General features: G+C 38.4%; 1 protein-coding gene across 1 annotated transcript in view; it reads left to right on the top strand.

Moving 5' to 3' along the window:
* Window positions 1-14,290, top strand: part of SUGT1 (SGT1 homolog, MIS12 kinetochore complex assembly cochaperone) — a 28,900-nt gene extending 14,610 nt beyond the window's left edge. Inside the window, exons 11-13 of the mRNA XM_064645631.1 lie at window positions 8,887-8,977; window positions 13,043-13,224; window positions 13,758-14,290. Coding sequence (XP_064501701.1) covers window positions 8,887-8,977; window positions 13,043-13,224; window positions 13,758-13,859 — 375 coding nt within the window. The 3' untranslated portion in view covers window positions 13,860-14,290. The remainder of the gene's footprint in view (window positions 1-8,886; window positions 8,978-13,042; window positions 13,225-13,757) is intronic.
* The last annotated feature ends 1,882 nt before the right edge of the window (window positions 14,291-16,172 follow it).

Here is a 16,172-nt window from a genome sequence, read left to right as displayed (position 1 = left end):
ATGGCATGAGAGGATTATCACAGAAAGTTGGTCTTGTTTTCTCAGTCCTTGCACTAAGGAAGCCAGGCAGGTTGTGCGATTGAACCATGTGCGCTCTTACGCTGTGGGGAGTAAGTGAAGTTCTCAAAGTATGTAGAAAATGTACCAGTCCATTAGTATTTATATAAATTTGAGTGGAATGAGCACGAACCTTGTCAAGAAGGGTAGCTGTGAGGTCCTATTTGCCTTATGTTCTTACCCAGCTTGTGTTACACTTTTCCTTTTGTCTTGAAGTTTACTGTTACTTTCTTAGGAAGCAGCTACATGCTACTGAGCACTGTGAAATTCACTTTGTCTTTCTACACTGCCATCTCTAGCCTGGGTTTATCTCTGAAATAATCTCTAGTAGTCTAGAGCCTGGTTTAGGTTGATGTTCCAAAAGTAGGCTGAAAGCGTTAGTGATGTTCAGGCAGTGTCTGAACTGTAAATATTTTGCATTTACTTTTCAAATGTTCCTAAAGATTTGTGAGAGAATATTTTTGAGACTAAATGGGATAAGAGGGAACACAGAGGGTGATCTAACTACAGAAGTCAGTGCTTCAACATGTTCTTATTTTTGCAGAAAAAAGTAGTATAAGGCCATCAGTGAAGGCATAGTGAAGGAATACAGTTTAAATGGTGCCCCAGCTGGTTCCTGTTCCGACCACCAGATGGAGTCTGGCTGAAGAAAAAAAAATTAAAAGCAGGTCTATGTTAAGCATGCAAAGACTTCTTTACAGGTTTAGAATATTTTACTTTGAAAAATATTAAGCACTTTAGGAATGGTGCAACCTTGGTATTTAAATGATAGAAATGCAGATTTCTTTTCTTAGGTTTTGTGTATGTACTTCGTTCTTATGAGCAGTATGGGAAATGTGCAGTTATTTGAATAAACTATCTAATTGATTAGAGCATCTCAAACCCTTCACAAATTATTTTTTTAGTGTTTACATGAAGTCCTTTTGTAAGGACTTTGAAAGAGAGACATAATCTCATAATCTTCTCAATTATATGAACTTTTTACTACACACTGTTAAAGACATTGAGTTTTCATGGGATAGAAACAGATCTATTCCTGTGGATAAATAATTTCAGGTAAAAATAACTGCATTTGTTCACACTGCTTTATTTTGTGCTGCTGCTTTGAATGTGTGAGCCATGTTGCCATTAGCATTATGTAGTCTTCGCTGGGCAACAGAGTCTGGCCTTTTTTTTTTTTCCATTATATCAGGAAATAGATGAGGAAACAGTGAAATGTATGAGCAGGTTATGTGGTAGATAGTTTAGGTTTCCCATGAACTTTGTAAAACTAATAAATTTAATGGATAAAAGATGAAACAACAGAAGTGGCAGATAGTAGAACAATCCTGTGTATTTTGGAACTAAGAGGAGCAATAGAGGGCTTCCTTGATACTGCTTGAAATTGATCATCACTTGACAAATGCAAAGGCATAAAGGTAAAGATGCAAATTCAGGAGGAGAAAATAGCCTGAACTGTATTTGCAGAACTACAAATTCTAAAGTAACTACAAAGAGCAGAGAGAACTTCAAGACTCTGGGATTGGTTCTTTCAGGGAGCGTTGACAGTGGTGAAAAACGCAGTTGATTGCATAAGAATTGTTTCTGTTCCATCAGTGAAATTAAAATTATACCTTTCAATCAGTCCATGCTGTGTCTTGCTCTGAGATACAAATTCTGTTTGGAAAAGAACAGAACTAGCAAGTGGTACAGAGGTAGCATAAATAGATGTTTTGAGCTGTTCGAATGATTTCTGTTTGAGCAGAAGTAAATTAGTGTTTATCATCTGCAGACTTTGACTTCAAGCTGTGAGTTAGAAGAGGAAAAATATTTGATGCCAACTCAAGAACAGCGTAATATGTGAGCGAAGTCCACTTAAGAGAAAAAAATCTTACATCTCTTTCTTCGTGCATTCTCTAGTGTTGTATATTCTCCAAATGTCAACAGTTTTAGAGATGATACAGGCTGCCTCTAATAGTAACTGTATGTGTTACTGCCATACTTGAGGCCATTTTTATTTTACCTAATTCAAAAGTTTATCTGCTGTTCAGTAGATAACACTACCTGGAAGTTCAGCTTTGAGATAATTATGGCTCCTACTCGCATTTAGTTTGCAAGTTACTTAGAATTACCTGGTGGTGTTCAGCATATAATTCTGATGATCTAAAGCTTCAGGTTAGTGTTTGTGTGAGAAACTGCTGAATACCACCATACTGAGCCATTTTCTTGAGGGTATTGGTACAATCTGCATAGCACATTGTACATGAACAGCACAGTAGATAGATCATAACTAAATCAATTGATGTTATTGGTTGTACTCCTTATCTGTCTGACTATAGTAATCTGATCAAGCAAAAAATAACAGCTCCTCCAAAAAGCAGTATATAAATTTGAAATTTGTGTCTTAAAAATGGAAGCTGACCTCGTGTTTGTATGTAGCATGGCTTTGTATACCATAGATAGGATTTTGTGTGTTCTGGTGGTCACCCTCAGTTGTGTTCTGGTGTTGGATGATGTGGGAGAAAAACTTCCACGCTGAAAACTGCTCGTTGCATTCAGCATTTAATAGGAGGAAGGTACTTTAAATGGTGCTACTTGGTTTTTTACTTCTTTCCAGGAGAGGGAGCCAAAATATAAAGGCTGGACCAAGTTTGCTCTTTGGAAGTTGTGTATGTGCAGTTATCCTGTAGCAAAGTATAAGTACTGTCATCATTCTTCCTTCATAAAGGGAAAAAAGGCATAAAAACTTTAAATGAGTAACTAATATGTTTAAGACAAAACTAGCTGATCTGTGTCTGTCCAGAAAATTTGTCAAAAAAGTGGAAATGCACAAACAGTGTAAGGATTTCTAAGTTCCCTTTCTTTTCCCTCTTCTGTTCAGTCTATCAGTCCATGTATTTGGGATTCCAGGGGAATACTCTGCAATGTTCTCTTGAAAACTTGTGTAATATGAGCAGTTTCCCCAGGTCTTCTGATGTGTTTTATGTGATGCCTGGGATTTTCTTCTCCTTAGACTTGAAGGGGAGAGTGAAGATGGGTATGTACTTATAGCACATGTGTTTATGAGCTTGAAGGAAACTTGAGCTGGTGCTTTCTCTATTTCTCCCCATCTACAAATAGTCTAGGGTCAATTACTATGAGTTCTCAGTTTTTAGTGGCTTGGGCTTTGTGCAAGCAATGACTTGCAGCAATTTAGAGCCATTTGAAAAAGTCATAAAAGGGGTTGCTTTACCTTAGAACTGTCCTTTAATTACAGATCAAAGTTGTGCTACAAACAGGGGAGGTGTTAGAAATCCTCAGCCTCTTTTACAGTTGACATTTGTTGCTTAATAGAGATGTCTGAGCTGGAAGCACACTCAGCAGCTTCATGCCAAGAATATGGTTGTGTTCATCAGTGGAATGTTGTTTTTTAACTCAGACCAATATTTTGCTTTGCAAACTCTGAAATATCCTGTGAAGCTAACTGGAACTGATGCTAGTTGCTGAATGTAAAGAAAAAGACAAAGAGTGGAACTATTTCACACGCTCCTGGTCTGTCATCAGAGTCTCTATTCAGAGGCCAGCATACACAAATAGATAAACAGAGGAACAGATTTATTTTAACTGAAGTTGGTTCTTACTGTTGCAGTCCAATCCTTAAAAGATAGTTTCTTGTTTTGGATATTTTCATTAAATTGCTTGCAGGCACTTGAATGCATACATTTGTTGCTCTTGTGTATTTGTTTTCTCTGTGTGGCTTTCAGGCAGATTGATATCTCCCACTCTTGCACATTTTCTGTAAGTTGTAAACTGATAGTTAATATGAGTTAGGCACTTTTCTGAAATATCTTGCACCTTTTAGGCAGGTGTAGTTGGAGCAATTTCCTGGACAGACCATAAGAAAACCTCCCCAATGATTGGTATGATATTTACTTGGCTCAAAATAACTTTGATTTTTTTTTTCCTTATGTATGAATTCAGATGGATGTGAGGCAAATTTAAACTTTGTAATACTCTGAGAACTGAAAGCATAGAAGTCAGTGCCCATGCTTTATTTAAATGCATAAAAGAAAACTATGCATATGTTTTTATCTGTCTTGAGAAAAGATGAATTTAAGAACTATTGGGATAGTGATGGTTTACATGCACTGGGATGCAGTGACATATGGCTTTAGAATACCTAAATGATCTGTATTGCTTCTTCTCTGAAATTCAAAAATGTAATAAGTGTTGGCAATATATGACCAGTAGGAGGAAACTTGAACCTTTTTTGCCTCAGTGCTCTATAGTACATGCCTGGCAAAGAAAATAAAGGGCACACGATAAATCTCTTCTGTTGCAGTATACTCCCTATAGAATAAATGTCTTAATTATCATTTATGCGTGATAACACTGTAGAGTTCATTTCATCCTAATATGTTTAATTTCAAGTTATGGACCAAAGATCTTGGAATTTAGACTATAAGCGATATATAAAAGGTTTTTGAATAACTAGGATACCAAAACTGTAAGTGAATGTGCTCTTAGCACTAAGTTTGAATAGGTCATACATTTTTAGAAGACTGTGCTATTTTGTCCTACAAAATTCATGAGATGACCGTAAAAAAGGACAGCTCTAAACATTTAAAATGTACAACTTGGCCGAGGCAGTCAGTAGTTCAGTAAATAATGAAGTAGTTGATTAGAAACCCTGAATTCTTATTTTCACGTGTTTGATATAGCAGAACATCAGAATTGAAAAGGGTATTTTTGATGGATCTCAAAATCAACAACTGAACTGCTACTTAAGCTTTGCCAGTTCTGATTTCCTTCATCCATCTGATCAGAGCTTGACAGAAATTTGTCGAGTCCCATAGCATGGACTGTAAAATATAAAAAAAAAAGTAGAAATTAGAAAAAAAATCTTGCAGCTTATCCGTGTACACCACAATCTCCTTTTAGGGAGGAAGATAAAAATTCTTTCCCTTTTAATGTATCTCAGTTAAACTGACGATGTCTGTCCCAGAATGTGAGTTCAAGTGAAATCTAGTTCACTGGAGGTTTAAACTTTAGCAGAAACCTAGAAAATTAATGTTGGCTAATTAGTGTTGTGTTGATCTTTAGCAAAAGATAAATGGAGAAATTATTTCTTTAAAATATATTAAATGCTCTTTTACGCCAATCATGTTAAATAAGGGGGTTTTGTGTTTTTTTGCTGTCAATGAAATGGTTCACGATAGCTTTTGAGAGTAACTCTGTGACATCTTTTCTGATAGCTAGCACTTGGATTAAGCTGCAAACATCTGTATCTAAATCTCTGACAGGCTTTAAAAAATTGAATACTTTTATGACTAGAAAACTCTGAGTAGAAATTTACCTGTGTCTCTTCCCTGTGGGTGGAATTTCTTCTAGACAATAGATCCCCCATTTGACCCTCTTCTCAGAGGGTTAGGTTTCTCTCAAGACAGTATTTCAAACAAGTAGTGCATGAATTACTCTCAAAATTCCATGTTTCTTTTCCTCTTTGCTTTGCTGTCTTTGAACCCCAAATACAAGGGACTTAAAAATGAAAAGAGAAAGTTTATTATATCTGCACTGGAAGTTTTTACAGACTTGGAGTACTGTGTCCAGTTTTAGGCTTCCCAGTGCAAGAAAGGCACTAGTGCAGTGGAGCAAGTCCTAGTGGAGGGCTACCAGGATGGTCAGTTGGCTGCACAGCATGAGCTACAAGGAGAAGTTGAGGAATTAGGCTTGTCCTTAAGTGACATGCAAAGCATTTAATTTGCAGTTAAATTTTTCTGTATTTTATTCTAAAGTTGGCACAAGGCACACAGGCATACGTTTTATGAAATATAAATGTTAAATCAAAGGAGTTGGCAGAGTGTTGATGTATTTCTCTTGCTCAAATGAATTTTTTTCAAAGGGGAGAAAAAGCTAACAGTACTTGTGTGCTAGATATGACACAAATGTCCGTACTGATGTGTTACTTTTCTGTGTGATAGCTATTAGTATCTGTTTTAAAACATTCATTAAAATGTATTTATTGCCATTTGTGCACATAATTGGGACTTGCAAAGTTGTTCTTCCTTGGATCAAATAAAGCTCTCAAGTTGAAGAAATATGTGCCTTCAGAAGCAGAGTTTCATAGCTTTATATTTTTGGAAAATGTGGTTGTATAATGGTATGAAGTTAATGATTTCCCTAGTTTTGCTCCTGCCTGCCACTTGGCCTAATGAGTAACTTCAATTGAAGTGGATGGAATAGATGGGGTAGAAGTTTAATCATGTCAGAAATACGTTCTGTCTCAGTCCTTCAGCTGTCTATACTTGTAACTTGGTAGGGTTGAAATGGTTTAGATTTAAGAAATCTGCATCTTACACTGGGAATTAGTTTGTATCATTTGCTTTTCTTTAGGGATGTTTGTCATGTGGTATTGGCTTAGGAACAGTTTCAGAGAGGAAAGTGGAAGAGCTAGCAGATTAAAAAAGGAGAAGGGGAATTACTGCAGCAGCAAAAGTTAAGTTCTTTCTTAGTTTCTTTTTTTTTATGCATGGGCACAGTACTCTGGGGAATAGCCAAAGGTCTTTATAAGGGCTCTTTGAGGTGTACTGTATTCTGACTAGAAAAAAGTCCATGTGTAGTAGCTTACATCAAGCATTGTGTTGCATTAGAGGTCATATTTGGTGTGGATGAAATAGTCTGTACTTGAGATACCGAATGATACTTATGGAAAGCCTGAAGTGTAAGAGCAAGAGAAGATAGTGAAAGAAGAAACAGAGAAACTGAAGAGGTATAGGGCTGAGAATTTCAGTATCAAGCATTTGCTTTTTTTTAAACGCAGCCAGGGATGCGCTAATAATCAGAGTGTTAAAATTAGAGCCTCCTCAACTTAAATACGCAACCCAAGTGATAATAGGGTTTCCTCAGGTTGAGAAGAGTTTACATAAGCAGAGTAGAGACAGGTTCTTTTAAATTAATACTCACTTTTTGCTTGTAACTAATTAGTGCCTTTGTAAGTAGCTAATTAACTTAAATGTTTGACTCATGAGATCCAAATCCATTGGGGGAAGAAACCCTGCTAGTGCTGCCACTTGTGGAACTACGTGATTGTCTTATATGTAGATATACAAATTTCTTTTTGCTTCCTTAAGCTAATGGCAGAGCATTAAATTTATGAGTGTAGGTGCTAAAAATTAAAATTTTAGGTTGTAATTTCCAAAGTGATTTTAAAAAAGTCCAGTGGAGGCAGCTTTGCTGAGTTCTTTTGTTTTATTGAAGAATAATTATTGGCACAGTTTGAATGCTTCTTCTGCACAGTTTAGTAGAAATCTCTGCATTCTTACAGATTGTGATAATAAACTCTGGAATACAGCCCTTCTTTAGGGACAGTAGGTTGGGCATCAAGACCTAACACAATATTTTAATTTTATTTGGTTATTTTTGGTTCTACAACTTTATTTTAAAAACACATACTCTGATACTTAATTTGTGACTTGTAAAGTGGCTAAAAACATTGAAAATCCAACGGATTCAGGGAATGGGAAGTCAAACATATGGGGATGTTGGACTTACAAATTTACTGAAACCCTCCCCTGCCTTGAAGGGCATTCCATACCTCATATCTTAAACTTTTTGTTGTTCTCAGTACAAGTTAGTTGTGGAAATTAAGTATTTAAGCTTGCGTAGAGAAATGGTAGCTTCCCCAGGGGGAAAAAAAAAGAAACAATCATAAATGAATATTCTGATTCTTAAAATGCGGCATGATTGCAGACATGGAAGCTTTGAAACTTCGGTGAGCTCATTTCATTATTGCTTACCAGTGATTGATTCGAAGAATGGATTAAATAAAGTTAAAATTTCAGATCAGCATGATGCTGTGCAAGGAGCTTGCTGTTTGAATCTGAGCTTAGCTCTTACAGTGGTGCCTTTGTTCCTGGGTCTGCAGGGATCCCCAGGTTGTAGTGGCTTTGGATAGAACTAAGAACTTACCTCTGCTGAGCTGTTCACAAATAAGGAACTGCTGAAGTTTAGTAAGCAATTTCAGTTAATTAATAGCATCACATGAACTTTGTGACATTTCCTTAAATGAATTGGAGTGACGTTAGACAGTCCTTGTTTTGCAGACATTGTTTTGCAACTTCGTAACCCTGTAACCAAAGGAGAAGGTTAATTAATAAGAAACATTTCAGTATGGTTGTCTAAAGGGATTATATGTAGTTGTGAATAATTTTATTTCTCCTATGGTAGTTGCAACCATATCCATTTTTAATTGCCAGTTTTGTCAATGAATACTAGACAGTTTTCTTCATAGCTGTGTTTGTTCATTGAACCAAATGAACACAGCTTCTGAATTTCTCCAGTGGGAAGATCTGCATAGTCTCAGGGTGTTTCTCTGGTTTGTGTACTACACATCAAACATGAAATGTTTTGGTAAATGAAATGTAAACTTAGATAAAGTTGGATTTTGTAGTCTTTCAAAACCACTGTTTAATTATTAGAGTTGACTGGCAAGAAAGGGATGCTTGAAAGATAATATCACCTTGGTGCCTGGCAGCGTAGAGACATTGGAATTGATCATTACTTTTGGGATGCCATAGTTTACAAAAAAAATTAAGTGAATAGTAAACAAAAGAAAGTTAACTGGTTGTAAGCAAAAGGGTACAAGAGCTGTGCAGCCACATAAGAGCTTGGTTAATGTGTGACTTGAACTCAAGTAACTTCATCTTGTTAGGGAGGTAAATCTTGCTACAATACAGGCTTCACATCAGAGGCTCTTTTTCTAAAACCAAATATATGTATTTTTTTACAGCTGCAGGATCCAACTGCTTTGGAGCTATTTGACAGAACTGTTTACCATCTGGATTAAGTTGTTCTTTGTCTCGTGTTTTGTAGGTTGAGATAAAAATGAAGAAGCCAGAAGCTGTAAGATGGGAGAAGCTGGAGGGCCAGGGAGATTCTCCTAAGTTGAAACAATTTACACCAGGTTTGTTCTCTGAACTGTTAAGTATTACAGGGTTTATTTGTATTGAGTTACTTGCAGTTATTAATAGTTTTATGCTAAGTATTGTTAATAAAATCACAGCTTCATATCTGCAATGAAAAGCCTAATATTCTTGTTTTCATTGCTAAGAATTGACAGAAAAAGTCTGCAGGCCACTACTGAAACATAGGTATTAAATTTAGTCATAACTTTCATTAATCTGATGGATTGTTAAGGATATATGCTTGTCATTAATTCCTCTGGGCTTGTCTCTTTGGCCATCTGTTTTGGTCACTGTTTTGCAGTTCTGTGTATTGTTATGCGCACTCTTGCTCTAATAAGTATTATTTAATTAAGTATTGCATTTTCTCATGGAAACGCATGCACCCGCCTCAAAAGGTGTACCTAAATTAACTCTAGCATGTTGGAATATCAGAACCATGCTCGATTGTGCGGATAGTGGACATCCTGAGCGTCGTTCTGCCCTAATTGCCCATGAACTGACTCGTCTCAACATCGACATTGCTGCTCTCAGTGAAGTTCATCTCCATGAAGAAGGCAGCCTTAGAGAACATGGTGCCGGTTATACACTCTTTTGGTCAGGTAAACCCAGAAACGAAAAGCATCTTTCAGGAGTTGGCTTCATGATCAAAAACTCTATTGTTCCTAAACTCGAAAATCTGCTGACAGGTCACTCTGACCGCATTATCTCCCTACGCCTTCCATTACACAAAAAGCAACACGTTGCCCTTTTTAGTATATATGCCCCAACTCTCCAAGCTGACCCTGCCGAAAAAGATAAATTTTACACCGACCTGCACCGCCTTACCCAAAAGGTTCCTGCAGATGACAAGATCATTATCCTTGGTGATTTCAATGCCAGAGTAGGTAAGAACTTTGAAGCCTGGAAAGGAGTCTTAGGCAAGCATGGTGTTGGAAACTGCAACAATAATGGTCACTTTCTGCTAGAATTCTGTGTGGAGCAGCAACTCACCATCACTAATACTATCTTTCAACAGAAAAATAGTCTGAAGACAACCTGGATGCATCCTAGATCTAAGCTTTGGCACCTCATTGATTATGTCTTGGTGCGACGGAGGGATGTCTGCGATGTCCACCATACCCGCATGATGCCCAGTTTAGAATGCCAAACAGACCATCAACTGGTGCGCTGTAAACTTCAGTTTGTAATTCAAACCTAAAAGGGGCAGTATCCCAAGGAGGAGACTCCAAGTTAACAATCTCCAATCAGCCACAGTGAGAGACAGATTCCAGGCATATCTTCAAACTAGGCTCGAAAACCATTCCATAGATTCTACAGGTTCCTCTCCTGAAACAATTTGGCACTGTATTAAAAACAGCATCCTGCAATCCTCTGAAGAATCCTTAGGGTTCTCCTTCAAGAAGAACAAGGACTGGTTTGATGAAAACAATCAAGAGATCCAGGAATTGTTGAGGAAAAAGAGAACCGCTCACCAAGCACATCTTGCTCAGCCTTCCTGTCATGTAAGAAAAACGACCTTTCGTCTTGCATGCAGCAAGCTCCAACAGAAACTTCATGACATCCAGAATAAGTGGTGGATCAGTCTAGCTGAAAAAATTCAATTATGCGCAGATACAGGTGATCACAGAGGATTCTATGAGGCCTTGAAAACAGCATACGGGCCTACATACCAGGTACAAAGCCCTCTACTCAGCGCTGATGGTCAAACGCTTCTGACAGATAAAACCTCCATTCTGAATCGATGGTCTGAACACTTTCAGACTCTCTTCAGTACTAGCCGTGTAGTTCAAGACTCAACAATTCAGTCCATCCCACAACAACCAGTGAAGGATGATTTTGGATATTGCCCCCACTTTGGGAGAAACCCTTAAGGCTATACAACAGGTGAAAACTGGCAAGACAGCTGGGGTTGATGGAATTCCACCTGAAATCTGGAAACATGGGGGCCTTGCTCTCCATGCTAAATTTCACGAGTTTGTGGTGCGCTGTTGGGAACTAGGCAAACTCCCATCAGACCTTCGTGATGCAGTCATCATCACCTTGTATAAGAAAAAAGGAGTTAAATCAGACTGTTCAAATTACTGTGGTATTACTCTGCTCTCCATTACTGGCAAAATCCTGGCAGTACTTTTGAACAGACTGATAGCAGAAGGAATTCTACCTGAAAGCCAATGTGGTTTCAGAGCCAACAGGAGTACCACAGACATAGTATTTGTTCTCAGATAACTGCACGAGAAGTGCAGGGAACAGAACAGAGGTCTCTATGTAACCTTTGTTGATCTCACCAAGACTTTCGATACTGTGAACAGAAAAGGTCTATGGCAGATTTTGGAACGTTTAGGATGTCCCCCCAAGTTCCTTAAAATGATCATCTCACTTCATGAGGATCAGCACGGCCAAGTCAGTATGGTGATGCACTTTCTGAGCCCTTTCTAATTACCAATGGTGTGAAACAAGGCTGTGTTCTTGTACCAACTCTATTCACGATCTTTTTCAGCATGATGCTCCAAAGGGCTACGGCAGACCTCGATGATCAGAATGGTATCTACATTTGATACTGTACTGATGGAAGCCTATTCAACCTAAGGCGACTGAAGGCCCACACCAAGACCTTAAATCATCTTGTCCGGGAGCTGCTTTATGCTCATGATACCACCCTTGTCGTCCACACAGAAGCAGCTCTGCAGCGTTTAACATCCTGCTTGGCAGACGCTGCTGAGCTCTTTGGGTTGGAAGTCAACTTAAAGAAGACAGAAGTTCTCTATCAACCAGCACCTCAGGAAGTCTTCCATCATCCCCATCTCACCATTGGCCAATCAGAGCTCAAATCAGTCCAGCAGTTTAATTACCTAGGTAGCCTCATCTCCTTGGACGGTAAGATTGATGGAGAGATAGACAACAGGTTAGCAAAGGCATATAGTGCTTTTGGAAAACTCCATAAAAGAGTATGGCATAATAAACACTTGAACAAAAGTACCAAGATCGATGTTTACAAAGCCATAGTGCTGTCTACTCTTTTATATGGATCCAAATCATGGGTCATCTACTGCCACCACCTGTACCTCTTAGAACGCTTCCATCAAGGCTGCCTCCATACAATCCTTAAAATCCACTGGTCAGATTATATGACCAATACATCTGTTCTAGAACGAGCAGCAGTCACAAGTATTGAGGCCATGTTACTGAGAACACAGCTGCGTTGGGCAGGACATGTCTCAAGGGTGAAGGACCACCGCCTCCCTAAGATCTTGCTTTATGGTGAACTTGCCACCGGCTGCCACATGAGAGGAGCCCCAAAGAGAAGATACAAGGACTCCCTGAAACAACATCTCAGCCTTGGCCATATTGATTCTCATAACTGGTCTACTCTGGCCTCCAATCAGGAGGCCTGGAGACACACCATCTATAACGCTGCTGCTTCCTTTGAGAACGCACGCAGGATCACCCTTGAGGAGAAAAGACAACGCAGAAAGAACCGTGTATTGCAGAATATACCACCTAAGGAGTCTTTCTGCTGTGCCTTTTGCAATTGGACATGTCTATCTCGTATTGGCCTCTTTAGCCACCAGCGTGCCTGTAACAAACGTGGATAGAGCCTTTCCCAAATCTTTGTTCGCGAAGCCAAGCCATGATGATCTCATGGAAACTAATACTTTGGAGTTTTTCGAGACAGATTAACAATCTGTCTTTGGGAGAATTTGAATTTCCTGCTTTATTGATTTCAGATATTTTTTGAAATTTAGTTCAACTTTTCCTATGGTTCTGGGTGGCTGTTTGGGTTTTTCTGTCAGCCTCATTTTGACTTTAGTTATCTGTGTTGCTGTTGTCCAGCTTTTTTTCATGTTAGGTAACTAAGTTATGTAACTGTTTACTTAAAAATAAACTTTTGTGCTTCTTAGTTTCCTTTATTTTTGTTACTGAGATGCTTATATCATTTAGGAGGAATCCATTTGCATTTTCATGTTCCATTATCATCTCTGATTCATCAGATACATGTGTCTGTGTTCTCTGCCGCCCTAAAAGTCGTGAGAAAACGTTTAGTTAACTAACACTTCTGTTTTCAGATACCCAGCACTTATATCCGTCATCCTCTCACTATACAAGGAACTGGGACAAACTGGTAGTTGAAATCAAAGAAGAGGAGAAGAATGAGAAGTTAGAAGGAGATGCTGCATTAAATAAACTATTTCAGCAAATCTATTCAGATGGTACAGATGAAGTGAAACGTGCCATGAACAAATCATTTGTAAGTCTTCATTCTCTTTTTCTGAAGAAATGTGTGACTTTTGCACACTGGCACAATTTACTAAACTTTGCATCAGTTGGGCCTATAATGAATGCCTATGGTTCTATTGGAGATATTGGTACAACAACTCTCATTGAAAGCTACAGTGTTGTACACTAATGAATGTGACTAAGTCCAAGGTTGTGCTTTGTCACTGGTCTCTTCATTTCAATCAATGTTATCAAAGGAAACAGAGCGTTTGGCTTGTATAGAGCTTAAAAGGATCAAATTCCTCTTGATTGCTTAATTTGTAGTCATCACAGGCAAGAACAGGACTCACCCTTCAGAAGTTTCTTGTTAATGAAGTAGCATCTCACTGTGTCCAGTACTGATAACAGTACTGTTGAGCTGAAGATGATGGCTTTGTCAGACTTCATTCTGTATGGACACAGAATTCTTGTGTAATCACTACTCTTTGAAGCTTACTGTGAAATGTGGCTTTTTTATTACTGGAGTTCTCTAGCAAACTAAACAAGCTTTCTCTTGTGTTGCAGATGGAGTCTGGCGGCACAGTTCTGAGCACCAACTGGTCTGATGTCGGTAAAAGGAAGGTAGAAGTAAATCCTCCTGATGATGTGGAATGGAAAAAGTTCTAATCCTATTTTTGATCTTTACCATCCGTGTGTTGCCATAGTCATGTACTGACCACTGTATATGGACATAGTATTCTTGGATTCAAAGCACTGAATGTTCCCTTGAAAACAGAAATTGTCTTTACATTTTGTGTGCTCTAGAAATTCCTTCATCCACAGATGTTAAAGATATATTCAAAAGTGGAGCCCTATTTTTGTCATCTCTGTCTAATTTCTGGAAATTGAGTCAATCAGTCCAAATTTTCTACCGCCTTTATCAGCTCTGCTCTTTGGGATAGGGTGATCTCTAATGGCTGGTCAGGATTTCTGCCTTACACTTGGTGTTTCTGTTCAATAACTTATTAGATCTTGGCAACTTTGGGTAAAAACACTTTTCAACAACAGTGTTAAAATTGTTTGCTCTTTAACTCTGCTAAATAAAACTGTAAATACAACTTTTTCTATACGGAAGTTGCTTTATTTCATTTTTAGTATTCTTGGTTTTTGTTGGGGGAATCAATTAGAACATATAGGTAAGGATGGGAATACACTGCTTAAAAAAAAACTGGCATGTATAGGAGTAAAATGTGCATTCAGGGAAGAGGATGACATTACTATTCTTGATGCAGACACAAAATACCCACTTTTGGAGTCCTTCCACCTTGGCGATAGATAGCTGTAGTCATAAGTGATGAAAGGTAGAAAATTTGGTGTGACTGGAAATTCTTACAGAAAAATGGGTCCTCTGTCTGCCTTGTGTATTCCGAAAGAAGGATCTTTTGTAATTGCCTGAAATCAAAGACAGCAAGCAGTTGCTTTGAGTTCTGTGATTTCTGAATACTGGGGAGTGTTTAGAGAAGAACCTGTATGTCCTTAATTGTGCAGCTTTTTTTTTTCACGACCAAATTGTAAATAACAATATATACAGAGAATATTTACAAAAGAACTGAGAATGTAAGTACTCTCTCTGTTTGTACTACCTAGATACAAGTCTAAAAGGGCATATAGATGCTCAAAAGCCACTTGGACATGGTCCTGGGCACCTGGCTCAAGGTGTCCCTGCTTGAGCAGGGGCGTTGGACAGGGTGATCTCCAGAGGCGCCTTCCAACCTGAGCTGTTCTGTGATTCTGTGAAAGAGACATGAACTCACAAAGTTGTGCTAAACATGCCTAGTCCATGTGCCACTGTCTTTTGGGAATTCAGAGATACCTAAATATTCTGTGATCATAGAAAACACCATGAATTGCAAATATTGACAGCACCCTGAAAGCTACTTCATTCCTTACTAACCATTGGATGCTTCTCTAAGTTTGCTACTTTTCCTTGCTTTCCTAATTATGTGCGGTTTTCCTGATTGTTTGTTACTCTACCTGTTTTCTTTGTATTGAATAGGTTAATTTACTGCAGTGTGAATTGGAGGAGCTTGGTATAATATAAAGGCTGTTAGAACAGGTGTTTGAATAGAACGAGTGAAGTCTGCAGCTGTTCAGTAATTAATGATGATTAAAAACTAAAGAGGAGGAAGGAAGGATGTATTCTGTCCTTTCTGAGGAATGGGAATCTAGATTTTGCAGTGATGCTGGGAAAGTGCAGTGGCTTTTTTCCTACTGTTGTTACTATGCCTGTACAGTAGAGAGATACCAAGATTTTAAAGTCTCACGAATCCCAAAACGAGAGTTTGTTTTTGGATGTATGCTGTAGCAGTGAACTTTGGATAGTCATAGTGGGCAGCTGTAGCTGTGACTACAGTCTTGACATAACTGCAGTTTCTTCAGGCACTCTGATCCTGATTATCCTATAGTGCAAGCTGGGCAGTGGTTTCTTTTGCATCACTTTTGGATTCAGAATTAATTCGTTTTTTCCAAAGCTCAAATTTGATAACCTTCAGAACTGAATGTCACGCTGCTCTTTGAACACTATGAACTGGGGTAGATTGGATTTAGGAATGGCTTTGTGTGTGCCTTACCTCTTGGCACTTACTGAACAACATCTGCTTCTTGGAAGAGTTTCTCGAAGAATATAGTTGTGGCCTGTTTCAGTGATTTGTTAGCTTCAGTGGAGCTTTTCTTGACCTTCAGAGAATTCTGAGTAGCTCAACATGTAGAGCATTTGCCATCCATGTGGGATCCTAACATTGAAGTTGACTTGATTTGGGATAGGTACTTGAACTCAATTCTCCTGGATAAGTGCTTTGCTGCTTTTTATTTATGCTCTGAAAAGCATTTCTTCCTTTCTAGTGTAGAAGGAAGACAAATGTCTGAGTGGTTCTCTTTGTCAGAAAATTGGGTTCTTGTCTCCTGGCCAGCCTTGCTTTATAAATGTCATTTGGAGCACTT

The sequence above is a fragment of the Pseudopipra pipra genome, chromosome 2 (genome assembly GCF_036250125.1).
Source record: "Pseudopipra pipra isolate bDixPip1 chromosome 2, bDixPip1.hap1, whole genome shotgun sequence".
Lineage (NCBI taxonomy): Eukaryota > Metazoa > Chordata > Aves > Passeriformes > Pipridae > Pseudopipra > Pseudopipra pipra.
This window is presented reverse-complemented; position numbering and strand designations above follow the sequence as displayed.